The sequence below is a fragment of the Coniophora puteana genome, assembly GCF_000271625.1.
Source record: "Coniophora puteana RWD-64-598 SS2 unplaced genomic scaffold CONPUscaffold_14, whole genome shotgun sequence".
Classification (NCBI taxonomy): Eukaryota; Fungi; Basidiomycota; class Agaricomycetes; order Boletales; family Coniophoraceae; genus Coniophora; species Coniophora puteana.
The window spans coordinates 561,896-576,773 of NW_006913066.1; the positions used below are offsets into that span (position 1 = coordinate 561,896).

The 14,878-nt window shown below is 54.9% G+C and overlaps 5 protein-coding genes across 5 annotated transcripts; 2 read left to right on the forward strand and 3 right to left on the reverse strand.

Annotated features, from left to right (window-relative positions):
- Positions 1-372: 372 nt before the first annotated feature.
- On the reverse strand, positions 373-2,593 carry CONPUDRAFT_146770 (tripeptidyl peptidase A). Its single transcript, XM_007775340.1, has 5 exons — positions 2,139-2,593; positions 1,488-2,063; positions 1,161-1,429; positions 661-1,103; positions 373-601 (listed from the first exon to the last, which is right to left on the reverse strand). Exons 1-5 carry the CDS (start codon positions 2,559-2,561, stop codon positions 543-545), a joined length of 1,770 nt encoding a protein of 589 aa, XP_007773530.1. The 5' UTR covers positions 2,562-2,593; the 3' UTR covers positions 373-542.
- A 2,124-nt stretch (positions 2,594-4,717) lies between these two features.
- Positions 4,718-5,739, forward strand: CONPUDRAFT_111132 (uncharacterized protein; the record flags this gene model as incomplete). Its single annotated transcript, XM_007775341.1, has 5 exons — positions 4,718-4,864; positions 4,919-4,959; positions 5,011-5,102; positions 5,161-5,235; positions 5,291-5,739. Coding segments are annotated over exons 1-5 (798 nt in total), but the record flags the coding sequence as incomplete, so codon positions are not given.
- Positions 5,740-5,903: 164 nt separating this feature from the next.
- CONPUDRAFT_146772 (tricorn protease domain 2-containing protein) lies at positions 5,904-8,932 on the reverse strand (the record flags this gene model as incomplete). The annotated part of the gene is made up of 6 exons (XM_007775342.1): positions 5,904-6,166; positions 6,212-6,372; positions 6,434-6,664; positions 6,717-6,794; positions 6,857-7,424; positions 8,250-8,932. 6 exons carry the CDS (start codon positions 8,930-8,932, stop codon positions 6,142-6,144), a joined length of 1,746 nt encoding a protein of 581 aa, XP_007773532.1. The 3' UTR covers positions 5,904-6,141.
- Positions 8,933-9,651: 719 nt separating this feature from the next.
- On the forward strand, positions 9,652-10,920 carry CONPUDRAFT_146773 (uncharacterized protein). Its single transcript, XM_007775343.1, has 5 exons — positions 9,652-9,892; positions 9,949-9,989; positions 10,040-10,131; positions 10,181-10,255; positions 10,300-10,920. Exons 1-5 carry the CDS (start codon positions 9,689-9,691, stop codon positions 10,821-10,823), a joined length of 936 nt encoding a protein of 311 aa, XP_007773533.1. The 5' UTR covers positions 9,652-9,688; the 3' UTR covers positions 10,824-10,920.
- Positions 10,921-11,072: 152 nt separating this feature from the next.
- CONPUDRAFT_139690 (PGAP1-domain-containing protein) lies at positions 11,073-14,376 on the reverse strand (the record flags this gene model as incomplete). Its single annotated transcript, XM_007775344.1, has 7 exons — positions 11,073-11,226; positions 11,292-11,837; positions 11,895-12,492; positions 12,546-12,695; positions 12,750-13,844; positions 13,902-14,064; positions 14,149-14,376. 7 exons carry the CDS (start codon positions 14,374-14,376, stop codon positions 11,073-11,075), a joined length of 2,934 nt encoding a protein of 977 aa, XP_007773534.1.
- Positions 14,377-14,878: the final 502 nt, after the last annotated feature.

A 14,878-nucleotide genomic window follows, 5' to 3' on the forward strand; every position in this document is an offset into this window, starting at 1 on the left:
CATTTACGGACCAACGATATCGCCCATTCGAAATCTAACCGTGAATGTTAAACTTGATAGAGCCAGTAGCGGGACCATCGATTCTCACCTGGCGCCGCTTCTTCCCCGGTTTACCTAGCACTAGTGCGTCTCTGTGACGCAAGGTCGGGCCGATGGGAGGACCACGTGAGTCGCGGGGCTCTTCGTCGCTGCTCGACGCGCTATAAGCAACTGCGATAGTCAAGTTAGCCTACTAGATGCGTGTTGCGCAGCACACCTGCCTTCATCCGATATCCAACCCTCTCGTCCCCGCCTCATAACCTTCAGCTGATCACAACAGTCTGAATCTGATAACAGGCGCGGACCCATCCCAAACATAGTGATAGCTTGAAAGCGTTACGCATTCGTAAATGTATTCGTAGACTGACAATGGAAAAAAAGCAGTACAACAACGCCGGTATGCAAAGTTTATGTCCGGTATAACAAAGGCTACTGCTCACGACCCTATACAGCAAGACTCTCCCACACGCGTTATGCAGTGCTAAGGTCTTCATGATTAAAACTTAGTTGTCAAGAGCGACAGTCTTGAGCTTGTCAAAGTCGGGCGTGCCGAGACCGGTGACTACACACATCTCATCAGCACAAAGACCCCACACCACACAAGAAGAAAATAGAACACACCAGGATCCCACCCCGTCCCAGCGCTGAACCCCTCCGTCCCGCACCCGGGGTTATTACCCGACGTAATATCGTTGAACGCGCCCGCACCCGCGCCGTACAACAACGGGTTCAAGAACCCCAGCGTCGCCTTGCCCGCCGCGACACGCGCGTCGTTCACGAGCGCAACGACACCCGCGAACGCGGGCGACGAGCACGACGTGCCGGACACGCCCGTGTGCGACCCGCCGAGCACGATGTCGAAGTTGACGCCCTGCGCGGACACGTCCGGGTACGCGCGCCCCGAGGCGTTGTACAGCCCCGCGTACGTGTCGCCGAGGCCCGTGAGGAACGCGCTCACCGCGTCGTCCTGGTACGACGGGCGCGCGAAGATGTTGGAGAAGCCGCCGCCTGAGAAGGACGCGGCGACTTCGGGGACGTTCTGTGTTGCGCCTACGGTGGTGACGCTGTCAAATAAGTAGTACGGTAAGTAGGTGTTCACGGGAGTTGAGCGTAATGCGCACTAGGGGCAGCTGGCGGGGAACGCGGGGAGGAACTTGATGGCGTTGGTGCCGTTGTTCGCGATGCACGTCGTCGACGAGGGGTCGGACGAGCCGTCACCGACACCACTGTCGCCCGAGGAGAACGTGACGGAGACGCCGCGCGAGCCGAGTGTCTGGAAGCCCTGGCAGACGCGCTGCGCGTAGTCGACGGGTACCGTCTGCTCGTCGTCGCCATACGACGTCGAGATGACCGAGGGCAGGCTGGTCTGGTTCAGAACGAAGTCAAGCCACTAGGAACAGGACAAACGTAAGCAACGGATTAGACTGAAGATCAAGACGGAAACGTACGTCAATGTACGGCTCGTTGCCGTTCGTAGGCTCGTTCTTGTCGGGGGTGAACGGCGGCGTGCCAGCGGTGGAGTAGAACGTGCCCGCAAGCGGCTGAGCGACACCGAACGCATACTGCACATCCAAGTTCGCCTCGCCGCCCGCCGCGCTCGGGTCCTGGTCGTTCTTGCCGCCGTTGACCAGCGTGGTCGTGAAGTTCGCGCTGTCATCGCCGAGGAACTGCTGGAAGTCCGCGTTGTTCGCGTACTCCTCGAGATAGCCCGTGACCGCGAGCGTCGTGTTGGTCGAGGGCTTGTAGTCGCCGAAGTTGTACAGCTGCTGTAGGCAGCTCAGCGTGATCTCGTCGTTGCACGACGCGTCGACGTCCTGCCCCGCGGCGCTCTTGACGGAGCCCGCCGCGAGCGTGGCCTTGACGCCGCCTGCAAAGTGCATGGTGCTGCGCATCGGCTTGAAGCGCGCGTACATCGTCGTCGGTTGCACGAAGCTGACGTGATCGTGGAGCAGCTCAGGGAGGCTGTACGCGGTTGTGCGGATCGCGCTGTCCCCAGAAGCGGCGTGCGTGTAAACGTGGAATTTCTGTTTTTCCGCGACGAAGAATCAGACGCGTGTCGTGTCGAGAAGGGCGCAGAATCACGAGGACGCGACACGTACCGTATCGAGCATGCTCTCAGCAACAGCAACGGGCACGCGAATTGTAACCATATCCCCAGCTGCCGAGTTGTACAAGTGCTCTTCGCCAAGGCCGTGCGTGGCGAGCCACTCCCGGACGATGTCGACTGAGCCCTGCTCGGGCGCCATGAGTTCGTGGGCCTCTTCCTTGGAGAGGAACTGGCCGTAGCGCTCGTGTGCCGGGTCGGATGCCTCGACGATGTGCTTCTCAAGCTCGTGTGCACTCGGCTGGGCGAGGGCGATCTTGAGCTGGATGAGCTGGTCCTGGGGCGCAGGTGCCTGCTGAACCCAACCCTGGGGAACACCGTGGAGACTGTCCTTGACCTTGTTCTCGCAGCCGCGGAAGGAGGGCGCGGCGGCGTAGGCCAGGGCAGCGGCGACGAGAGTGAGCCAGGCGGACCTCATGGTGTCGAGATGGGGAGAGGGAGGAGGAGGGTAGGGATGGAGGGCGACTTGTTAGCTGGCATGATATACGGTCGAGGACGTGTTGTCGTCTTGGCAAATGGAAGAAGCCCGGCACGAAAAGGCGCGAAAGAAGGTAATTTTGATCATTCCGGAATTGAAGCACACGAGACGAGAGACCGAGACGCCCATATGCAACGTTCGCTGAGTTGCAACGCTTGCTGGGACGTCCCATCAGCGTGGAGCCCCACAACGGTGTGCCACGCGTGCAGCCACGGCGAAACTGGTCCCGCGGTGGCAGCTCAATCAGTCCTCTTCCCTTTGACAACCTCCATCACTCGGGCAGCCTTTGTTTCAGCACGAGTACTCACTCACCTGAGCGCGGTGCTTTCAGGCCATCCTACTCTGAACCACAGCCCTCAGACCCTCCAGCCCGACCAAAGTCTGGTATCGCCATTTCAAACGCAAGGATATCACAGTACTCCGCGGCAAAACCAGGCGGTGCGCTGCCCTGGGCAGCATATGGCGATAAGGAAAAGGCGCATGCGCACCCGCGTCTCGAGCCGCTGCTGTCCGTCAAACGCGTGGACAATGGACATTCGAAGCTTGAGCTTGTGAATCTACTCGTGAGCGCATGTGACTATACATACAATCGCCGGAAGTCTGTCCAACGCGCTGTGGTCGACGTCTTGTGCAACGCCTTCCATGTCGCAAATCGCGTCATGTGCAAAACACTACGGCCGACACGCTGCGGTAGTGTGATCGTCCCGTTAGTGGCTCGAGTCAGATCAAATCACCATTCGTTCGAGGATCATTGTTACTGCAAATCCATGTCCGACGATCCGTTTCGGACATTTACGAGATTGTCGCAAATTGGCGCCCACAATGATACACTTGAAACAATCCGACTTCGGAAACATATCCAACTCCACCTCATCAACATCGCCCATCGCTCATAACCTCGTAACACACCACTCCAAGAACAAATTATTCCCGCTCCTACGAGGCCAATCCCCAAGCACCGCCTCCATTTTCACTGCACCCTTGGAGAACATCGCCCCATCCCACGTCGCAGCCCAACTCTCGGGCGATAATGGCGGAACGTACTTTATCGCGCTGAGAGCTGCTCGAGCGCGGACGTGCCCTTCTCGGGCTGGCCGCACTGCGACCCGAAGATCACCAAGCCTGAGCGTGGGTCCAGTAGGTCCACTATGCCACGCACGAGGCGCAGCTGTTCGGCTTCAGGGAAGAGGTGGAACTAGAATTTCCCGATGTGTAGTGCGGAGATGCGACTGTGGAATTGAGTGAGGTAAGGCTGGATAGCGAAGGCGAATGCACGCGGCCTGGTTCGGGCGGTGAAGGGCTCGTGGAGTCATCATCAGGTTGTAGTCTATGACGCTCCTAGTGGCGACTGCATTGCTCTCCTGCTGCCAATGGGCACCAGCTGCGACCGATTTGCTGTCGGGAGCTAGTACTCGATGCATGTAATCATCGATGGCTTGGAGTCATCTTCACCTCCGAACGTGATTGAACGGGAGAAGGTCCTGATCAGAATCCGTCTGTGAGGTTACCTGGTGCGACATGGTCGATAAAAGTGAATCAATAGCCTCAGGCGTAAAGAGCAATGATGGCGGTGCATGGCGTAGACGACGAACGCGCGTCAAGGCGAGGACCCGTGCGTTTGTAGGTCCAACTTCGTATCGTGGGAATGATTCGGCAAACGCCGGCTCCTCTTTGTACCTTCGCCGGTCACCCCTCAAGGCCTCAACTTAGCTTTCTTGCCTTTCTCACAGGCTTTGGCGACAACGAGAAGCTGCCCAGTTTATGACGCAGCCCAACCATGACGAAGCCTTGAAGCCTCATTGAATGGACAAAAAAGCATCATTCTCCCATAGAACAACTACCGAATACTTCCGACTCCGAACCTTCCACGATGATGGCAGGTCTGGGAGCTACTCAGGCAGAGCTGACTATGCTGCGAAGACCAATGACCTCCAATGACACACTCTTACGCTGTCAACGTCCGATACGAAACGGCCTGTAAGTGGTGTATAAGTAGTATGCTGTTTCCTGACACACAGTAGGACACGTTCGAGATCGCCATGGCTGTTTCTACCGCGCGCTCGGATGACCCCTACTTTGACGTGCCTAAAGAAAGCATTGGGATGCGCAACGTCCCCCCGCTCGACCCCGCCCTGTATCACCCCACCCCTGCAGCACACGCGTTCTTGAAGGAGCAACTGGGCTTGGAGGACAATGAGGTTCTGAAACAACACATCATGAAGATACAGCAAAAGGCCTATGCCGTATGTAGAAAAAGCCACTCGTGTGTTCGATTCAGCTCATTAAACATCTGACAGGTTGCGCCTTACCCTTGCATTCGACTTTTTGCATTCACCGAGTGAGTCGAGTTGCGGCTCAAACTACGGCTCGCACGTCTCACTCTCAGTAGGATTGATATAATCACCTACCCGGCGTACAAGGAGCTCTTGAGGATCGGTCATGAACGACTGGGTGCTATCTTCCTCGAAATGGCTAGTTGTTGTAAGTTCATACTATGGGATGTAACTCCTCAGGATCTTGCTTTTTGACACTTTCGAAGTCGGCCAGGAGGCAAGGAAGGTGGTTGCAGACGGGTTCCCTGTTGCACAAGTTGTTCTTTCGGATCTTCAAAGAGGTGCGACATTGTTGCTTCGCTCTATAAGCCAAACTGAGCTTAAGTGCTTTATCAGAGCTCATGGAACTAGGACATGAATTTTTCCAAACCAGTCCGTTGACGTTCCCAGCTCATATGGTTCCTGGTGATGCGTTTAGCCCGAGTATGCTTGAGATCAGGCCCCCTGCCTACGCACCCCCCAACACGCCGTATCCCGACCTCAACACACTTAGCTCTCTGAACCCACTAAGCGGCCACGTCTCGGCTATTCACGCTTCAAAGTTCTTCCATCTATTCGACGAGGCAAAGCAGAAGCACCTCGCCCGTGCTCTAGGCGGCCTCCTCTCACCCGAACCTGGCTCGATAATCTTTGGTGCGCACGTTAGCGCCAAGGAGAAGGGCGTCGTAAAGTTCGACGTGCTCAGCTCGTCGTTCGACATGTTTTGCCATTCACCCGAGAGCTGGGCTGAGTTGTGGGACGGAGATGTGTTCAGAAAGGGCACAGTCAGGGTTGACGCCAATATTCGGTGGTTCGAAACTACGGAAGGCGGGACTGACTACTTGGAGTGGGCTATTACGAGACTATGATACGTTCAGAGCTTGGTAGGGAAACGTGGTTCAGTGCTTGACGGCGGATGTCAACTTTTGGTAGAATACTAGTACTATTTGGAAACTAGGGTGAAGTCAAATTCATTCTTTCTATAGTCAAGTGCACTCTTGACTAACGTATCACATATTATTGTCAGTGAAATAGTCTCGTAAAATCAAAAGCGTTTCCTGGTAACGTACTAACGAGACACAAACATAAGCACCGCAAACCACGTCGTACACTACATATACATGCCCAATCACCTCCGAGTACCCCGTAATGGCCGTCCCACCAAGGCTGCAGCGCACCATGTCAATGAGTAATATATATTTTCTCGGTCACTCGGGTGCAGCCTCGCGTGAACTTCGACATGGCAAACATACACAAAAGCACATATAATCTACAAACCAATTGCCACTTGACATGCTGCTCTCGCTTCTGTCCTCACGGTTTCGAGGGGAAGGTGCGCGGTCCGATGCAGCCGGTGAAGGGCTGGTCGAGCTATCATCAGAATGGAGTTGGTGGCGCTCCTGGTGGCGACCGCCTTGCTCGCCTGCTGCGAGGACGAGCTATCGCCGACCGTTCGTGTTATCGGCTGTTACATTGTGGTGAAGAAGGAACCTCACTTACGTTTCTGGCGCGTCCAACATGCACGAGCTGGAACGCGCGTGAAATACGGTGCTCGCCCGATGAACTAGATTTAGTCCGGTTCGGTCTGAAGTGGGAGGAAAGGCGAGACAACAACCCTGAGTCCTGATCGTGTGCGGTGGATCCATGTCGTCCTTTGCGGACCTGCTGAGAGGCTGTGTCATGAGATCTCTGTCTTGGCCTTTGAGCGGAGTTGCCTAGAGTGGCGGGCAACTGAATGTGACATCAGTCATAAGGACTAAGCCGGAGGTTTACATAGACCCACGTTAAGGATTGAATCGTCATCCCAAGCGGCCAGCTGCCGTGAAGCTGCCGCGCGTGATCTTGTTGGGATCGCAGACGTCTGCGCAACACGAAGATATAGCCTGAACAGACGGTCACGGTCATGAAGTGAGATGTGCTTACACTTTCCAGCTCGAGAGACGACCCAGGGCGGCCATTCGAGTCATCTTTGGGGAGGAGCACCCGACCCGTACTGGCATCAAGCACCTGTAATGCCCCGTCTTCAAGCCCGACAACGAGCCTGTCTCCCGCCGGCACGAAAGCGACTGCCAGAGCCGAGAAAAAGCTCGCGGTGCGCCAGAGCTGTCTCCCGCTCGCGACGTCCAGCATCTCGAGGCCAAACTCAGCCTCGTTTTCTACCCAATCGCGCACCAATGTACGTCCATCCGGAGATATTATGCCCAAGTCGTACTTTGTCGCTGACACAGAGTAGCTCAAAACCTTTTCGCCTGTAGAAATGTCCCAGACTTTCACGTTGGAACCTTGGCAGGTATCAAGTATACGTCGGCCATCTGGGAAGAAAGACAGGGAACCCCTGTTAGCTGAGGACGCTGAGCCTGGAAGCTGGACGGTAAACCCCATCGTGAGGAGGTTATATATGAACACGTCTCCCATATTTCCGGCCGCGTAAGCAAGATGTGTTCCGTCTGGCGAGAAGGCGACATCAACGACTGCCTCCGTCGCCAAGCGCCTGGAATCCCGATCACCCAATACATCCTGCACCAGAAGGACGGCTTTGTCGAACATGACGGCAAGGGTGGAGCTGTCGGGAGATAAGACCAACTTTCGAGTCTTGGCGCCGGAGGGAATTAGGGTTGGAAGATGCTCTTCGCCCGTATCTACATCGAGGAGGGCAACACGCCCGATGCGTCGTGTAGATCCAGCTGCCAATAGCATGCCATCCGCAGAAAGTGCGACGTGACAACCGCCCTGAAACAATATTTGCTTGACCTGTTTTCCTGTCTGAACGTCCCATATGCGTATGTAGTCATCGTGGATAGCACTGCTAAGGAAGCGCTGGCCATCCGGGAAAACGTGTACAGTTGTAACACCACCATAGGCGGGGTGACGTAGATAAGGTAACGCGTCATCCTTGCGTATCTGCGATTTGTGAACACGATCAACTATCATTCTCAGATGGTGAAATACACATACAGATGAGAGCGCAGTTTGTTGAGCTTGAAGGTCCCAAACATGGACCTTACCTTCCGAGTCGACGCATGCAACACCGTCTTTCAGCGGAGAGCAGGCGATGGACGTCACAGCCCTATGCGATGTAAGTTTCAAGGGCCCCATCACCCTCTCTTTCGTTGAGGTATCCCATATGCACAGCGTACTCGCTGCTGAACCCTCAATAATCCATTTTCCGTCGCGCGAAAAACAGATACTCGATGTGTTTCCTGGATGCTCCTGAAATTCCCCGTGCAGTGCACTCCCCGTCTCTGTGTCCCAAATCTGAGACCCGCCCTCCGGGGCTGGTCCAGCAACAGTGCGGCAGTCAGGAGAGCAGACATACGGCAATCTGTAAGGAAACGAGGTTGACGGAAATGCCAGTGATAGGCTGAAGGACGTCTGCTGACGTCCTTCCATGTCAGAGCTGCGCACTTCTAAGAATGATGCATTGTCTTTGAGAGTCTCCTCGGAGTACGCATATAAGAGCTGTCGGCTATCGGACGAAAAACCGAGCACAGATGCAAACCGACTGTTGTCAGTCATTTTTGCTACATCCAGAACCAGCTCGCCTGATGTCGCGCTTTGCACGATGACACGCAGAGGAGTCATGACGGCAATCAGGCTGTCATCCGGCGAGAAAGCCACCCGGTAGCGAAATCCTTCGACACTACCATCGGTCTCGTAGCTCGTTTCTACTCTTCCCGGATCCTTTCCATCCTGGTGCATGTCCCAGACGACTACGCGAGCACATTCGTCATCCGAGCATACAGCAGCCAAATGACGCCCAGAGTGAGAGAACGACAGCCAGCGGACTGGATGACCAGACGTCAACTTCCTGGTATGTTGGCCTGATTTTGCATTCCAGACGTGAATTGCCCTGTCATCGCCCCCAGCTGCGAGCAGTTGACCATCGGGAGAGTACTCGATACACGAAGCCGCCGGCGAGTAGGAACCATATGCATCCTCGATGCTGAAGGGCGGAGGATCGCCGTCCGAGATTATCTGCGGTTTTGGTCTGCTGGACATGAGTGTGGATAACGGAAGAATGATCCTAGGCGTGAGTGGTGTTGATGGTGGTACATGGCGTAGACGACGACCGCGCGTCAAGGCGAAGGGCCCGTGCGTTTGTAGGTCCAACTTCGCATTCCCGAAAATAGTTCGGCAAATGCCGGCTGAATCCAATTTTGACTCTCAATCCCCTCGTAGGCTAGAGTTATCATGATGATAGTACGTTCTATCAAGTCACGGATTATTTGACAGGAACATAACTGCACATTTTTGTTGTGTTGGATGAGTTGTTGTCTCCGCTGCCGCCGCTGCAACTCATATTGGTTATATGCCGGATTCATGATACCATTTCTGCTCTCCGAGTCTAGATCATGGACAGCTGCCAAACAGGTAATGTACTACATCCTTGGGGCCTCAGAACGTTCATTTTTCGACATTGGGTCTCAAGGTTCCTAGCGGTACGGATCTTGGTTTCCTTCAACTTGCCTTCGGCACTCCTATTGCTAGATCTTGGATAGATTAATCGCGATGGTGGTTGCGGAGCCTATCGAATTTATGGAAGACTTGTTAGCTCCAGTAAGATATTTCATCATTCGTGAATCTTCGACTAACGCATTGCAGACAAGAACCTCGCTGAGACCCCAAGACCAATGTCAAATTGTTCTGATGTCAATTTCCGGTATAAAAAGGCCTATATATCGGGTCACCTCCGAGTCAGCTCTCACCATCGCTTCCTGCTTTGCTAACACGTCCCAGAACACCTCAATAGCAATAATGACTCTTCCTACTGCGCGCTCGGATGATCCATACTTCGAGGCTCCCAAGGGAAGTATCGGTATCCACAGTTTACCCCCATTGGATCCTGTTCTATACCGCCCCACATCTCAAGCGCGTGCGTTCTTGAAGGAGCAGCTGGGGTTGCAAGATGACGAAGCCTTGAAACAACACATTATGGTGGTACAGAAGAAGGCTTACAGCGTATGTAAACTAAATCCCTCGTGTGCACAATCTGGCTCATCGCAGTGCACGTACAGATCGCGCCTTACCCCTGCATCCGGACCTTCACTTTCACTGAGTGAGGCGAATCACGCCTCAGTCTACCAACCCTAACTTATCTTCTTGCAGGATCGATATCATTGCCAATCCAGCGTACAAGGAGCTCTTGAAGATCGGTCGTGAACGCAAGGATGCTATCTTTCTCGAAATGGGAAGCTGCTGTAAGTTCAATCAGATGTAACCTCTCGCAATCTTCTGACACTTGCACAGTCGGCCAGGAGGCAAGAAAAGCGGTCGCAGACGGATTTCCTGCCGCACAAGTGGTCCTCTCGGACATCAAAGGCGGTGAGACCTTGTGACCTCATCCTGCGATCGAAATGTCGCTTAAGAACAATTACCAGAGCTCATGGAGATGGGGCACGAATTATTCAAGACTAGCGCAGCCACGTTCCCAGCTCATATTGTCTCCGGTGATGCGCTCGACCCGAACATGCTCGAGGTTAATACCCCTATCTACGACGTTCCTGACATGCCCTATCCCGACCTCAGCGCGCTCGGCTCTCTGAACCCTCTGAGGGGCCATGTATCGGCGATCTACGCTTCGAAATTCTTCCATCTTTTCGACGAGGCGAAGCAGACCCATCTCGCCCGCGCTCTGGGTGGCCTCCTCTCTCCCGAGCCTGGCTCGGTAATCTTTGGTGCACACATTAGTGCCAAGGAGAAAGGACCCAGAGCGATCACTATGCTGAATACCACCGTTAGCGTGTTTTGTCATTCCCCTGAGAGCTGGACTGAGTTGTGGGATGGGAATGTGTACAAGAAGGGCACAGTCAGGGTTGATGCTAGTATTCAGTGGTTCGAGACGATGGATGGCTCTGTCGAGAGTTTGAAGTGGGCCGTTACGAGACTTTGATACATACAGTTCACTTGCGGTGTAGGTTTATCATGGAGAATCGATTACGCCACGAATTGTGCTGGGACCATTATATCCTGAAGCAGACACACAGGGCCGAGATTTGCTGAAATGCTGTAGATAGTTTATTGTGAGGTCAGGACTAATTTATCGCACTCTTTTCGGAGTCATCGCGTGCTCGTCAAGACTGCACCTCACCGCCGCTATCAATCCATATGTAATCCAGATAAATACACTACTACCAATTATCTATGAACGAGATGGAGCGCCCCTAAGGAGAGCAAATACAACAATAACGACACCGATCTGCACATTGACCATGTCGTACGCCAAGTACGCATGCCTGGGTCCCACCAAGAACACCACCAAGGCAGTTCCAGCAAACCCCCATCCTACCAGCGGACTGCAACACACTGCGTCAGTAAACCATACTCGATGCAATATAGGAAGCCAGTGGGTATAGCTCACCTTGGAAGCGAAAGCACCGACTTCCCACCCCAACACATATCCGACAGAACCAAGATAGGGAGAATCCGAAGGAAGTTGTGGTCCCCGTTGAACGGTGTCGTGTAGCCCGCGGTGAGCAGCGCTCGCACCCAGACCACAAGGATGGGCGCGACAAACGGGATGAGCCAGGTCATGAGGAGTAGAATGTGCTCGTTTTCATGATTCGTTGATGTTGAGTGTCTAAGTGATGGGGGAGGCGAGAAATTAGTATTTGAACGCAAGGGAGGTCTGATTGCATCGGAATCTTCGTCTTCGTTGGCGTTGGCGTTGGCGTTTACGTCTAGCAGTGGTATCGCACCGCCCATTGCATCTTGGCGGGCATCTCGGTCGGGGTTGTCGGCAGGATGGAGATCTTCTGGGGCGGTACAGATGGATAGCTGGATGATCCAGCAGCCCAAAAATGCGACTTGCCACGGGATGAGAAGGAAGATGAGCAGAAGGATAAACGTCATCGATGCGACAGTGCTCCTGCGCATTGGGCCAGATTCATGAGGCTGTGGATTGCTTCTGTGTAGATAGCGGTCAGTAAACCTCATCCCTGAGAAGCCAACAGCTCACACTGACCTCCCGCCTAACCGTCTCCTCACCCATCTTATCGGCATCAACACTAATGACAGCATCCACCAGCTAATAATCACAGCTCCCGTCGCAGTCATCACAATCAACGGCGCCAACGGCGCAAACAGCGGCTCTCCCCGCGTCCCGAGGTACAAGCTCGACGGGAGGGGAACCAACGCCAGCACGAACGACGCCAACAGCACCTTCGGCAACATCCCCTTCACAAACAACCCAAACTTCTCCTGCACGCTCGAGATCCCCTTACCATGCCGCCGCATGCGGCCCTCGCGCCACGCGCACAGCATGAGTAGACACACAACCCCGGTAGCCCAGCACACGAGCGTCGCCGGTAACCGCGTCGCCGCGCGCCCGGCGCTCGCCCACCAGTCGATCGCGATATCGAACGACAGGACCGATTCGCACCCGGGCTGGCTGGAGGAGTAGATCGTCATCGCGATTCCCTTGGACGGGGCGTCACGCACGGGCGGGACGTACGGGGCGGTGCTGTGCGTGTGCAGAGCTACGGACTTGGCATGCGTGAGTGGGAAATAATGTATCTCGGAAGAGTGGGAGGTGTATTGCAGGAGAGGGGCTAGGAGGGGTTCTGCGTTGAGTTGATGTAAGCGACGTCCGAGGAAGCAGGATGAGAGAACTTGCCGGAGCAAGAGGATTGAGCCTCTGCGTGTTGAGGGACTAAGCGGTATACCAAGATAGCGTCTACAGTGAGCTTGGGAAGGCGGATGGATGTTCGGAGTGCTGGCCGATCGCCGCTGGGGAACGTTATCGAGGCCTTGCCAAGGAGCAAGTCTGCATGCAAGATGAGAGATCGAGTACAACAGGCGAGACCTGGGCCATGCTTACCGAATGTCGAAATGTCGCTGACAACGAGCTCACTTCTTTCAAAGCCGCCTATGACCCAGCCGCCTTCGTGACCTTCAATATGTACACCCACCCATTCACCTTCCCCCAAATATGGCGGAACATCCACCTCAAAGAGGACAACGCCCTCACTCTCGTCTGAGCCCTCGTCCGGAACGGGGAAAGACTTCCCAGGAATGGGATGTGGGAGAAGCTTGAGTGTTGTGGGAGGTAAACTTTGACAGGCTGGTGGCGCTGCTGAATCCGCACTGTCTGACGGAGGCGCGCAGCGGAACACCGACGCCTTCAATGAGATAGCATGTTGTGGAGACACAGGCCCAACAGCACCCCGCGAGACATACAACACGAACTTGGAGCCGTCGCCATCCAGGGGCACGGGCAAAAGGTAATCGTGTATCCCTTGGGGTTTCTTCAACACGAGATGCATACCCTCCGGGAGCGCCTCGTACGACGACCTCTCGCCAAGCGCCATCCCCTCCGTCTGCCACCCCGCCGGTGGCAAATCATGCCCATCCCTCAGCCACCGATCTAGCACAACCGCCCTCTGCGCACCCGACCGCGCCTCGGCCAGCTCGAGCGCCGCGCGCGCGACACGCCACCGCACCTGGTGGCACCACACCATCTCGCGGTGCCCGACGCCCGTCCACGCGCCTTCCAGCGCGGACGTGAACACCGTCCGCCTATACAGCTCCAGCTCCGCTTTTTGCGCGATCGTCGCGCTCGGTAGGATGCACGACTCGGAATGGATCGTCGTGTCCGTCACGCCGCCGCAGATGGACAACACGGGCGTCGGGCTTTCCTGGAGAATCTGCAGGTTCTGTGCGTACAGCGCGTCCATGCGTGCGTCGAAGCTGGCGGGTGGGAGAGTGTGGGGCGTGGACATTGTGATAAGCGCAGAGATGTTGGATGAATCGAGGAGAGCGGTGGAGACGACTCCGCCCATGGAGTGGCCCATGAGGATGACCTGTGTGCCGGGCGGGTAGAGGGAGAGGATATAGGATATCGCAGCTGACGTGTATGATATCTGAGAATCCATCGTTGGTCCATGGAAAGCTGAGAGATCCTCGTTGAACTCGGCTACGTTTGAGGAAGACTGTCAGGGTTACGCAGGCGAAGCAAGGCGGAGCGGCGCACCAGCAAAGAAGTCCAGGGGCTTCGCGTGCTCCCTCCCAGAAAACTCCTCTGAAATCACATACGGCGAAGAGTAGTACTGTCTGGCGGCTGAGGAGGCTATCGACCGCACTTGGTGCGACGAGCCGGCGTTGCCTGGCACGAAAAGCACAGGAAGACCATGCACCTGATTTCACGGAGCGTGTATTCGCAGCGCCTGCAGCCTCAGCTATCATTTTGCAGAACGAACGCGATAGGACATTAAACGAACCTCATTCGGCTGCCACCCCACCTCGCGATACAGCCATAGCGAGTACCTGTTCGCCAGCGGAGTCCATGACTGGTCGAAACGCGTCTGGAGGATGTACGAGGGGGACATCCATGACATCCGACATCCCTGCGGCGAGACGACTTTGACAATATCGTTCGCCGCCGAGTATAAAAGACAAAGGAAAGTAAGAGAGGCCAAACCTAGGATGGCTGTCAGACTCCTGCTCATCGTTCCATACATCGTGTGCGTTGGCACCCGCAGCGACAAACACGCTCGGTAACTTCCGTTGGATAGCCCCTGTTCGTTGGCTTCGTTCCACTAGGTCGCTTCAAAGCTTAAAGTACAAACATCCTTCCCTTCGAAATACCTTTGTCTCCTAATGCTCCCATAATCCCCAAAACTATAACTTACCAAGACGAGCGCTCTGAAAACCTTTATCAGCGGGCCGGCAAGCTTGACAACGTCCCGACCTGCAGATGATTCGTGATCTCTTCAAGAGCGTATGATGTCGCTCAGGCTTGCCTCAAGACTGCTATGCATAGTTCGTCGCGATGGACACGGAGTCTGTCAAATTTACAGGAAATCGGTTAGCCCCAGCAAAATAATCTTTCACAACCTGTGGACCTTAGACTAACGCTGTGCGGACACTTACCAGTAGTTCGCTGAGAACCACAGCCTAAAGACCGATAAGTACTCCTAATGGCAATTGTCAGTATAAAAACGCCTATAT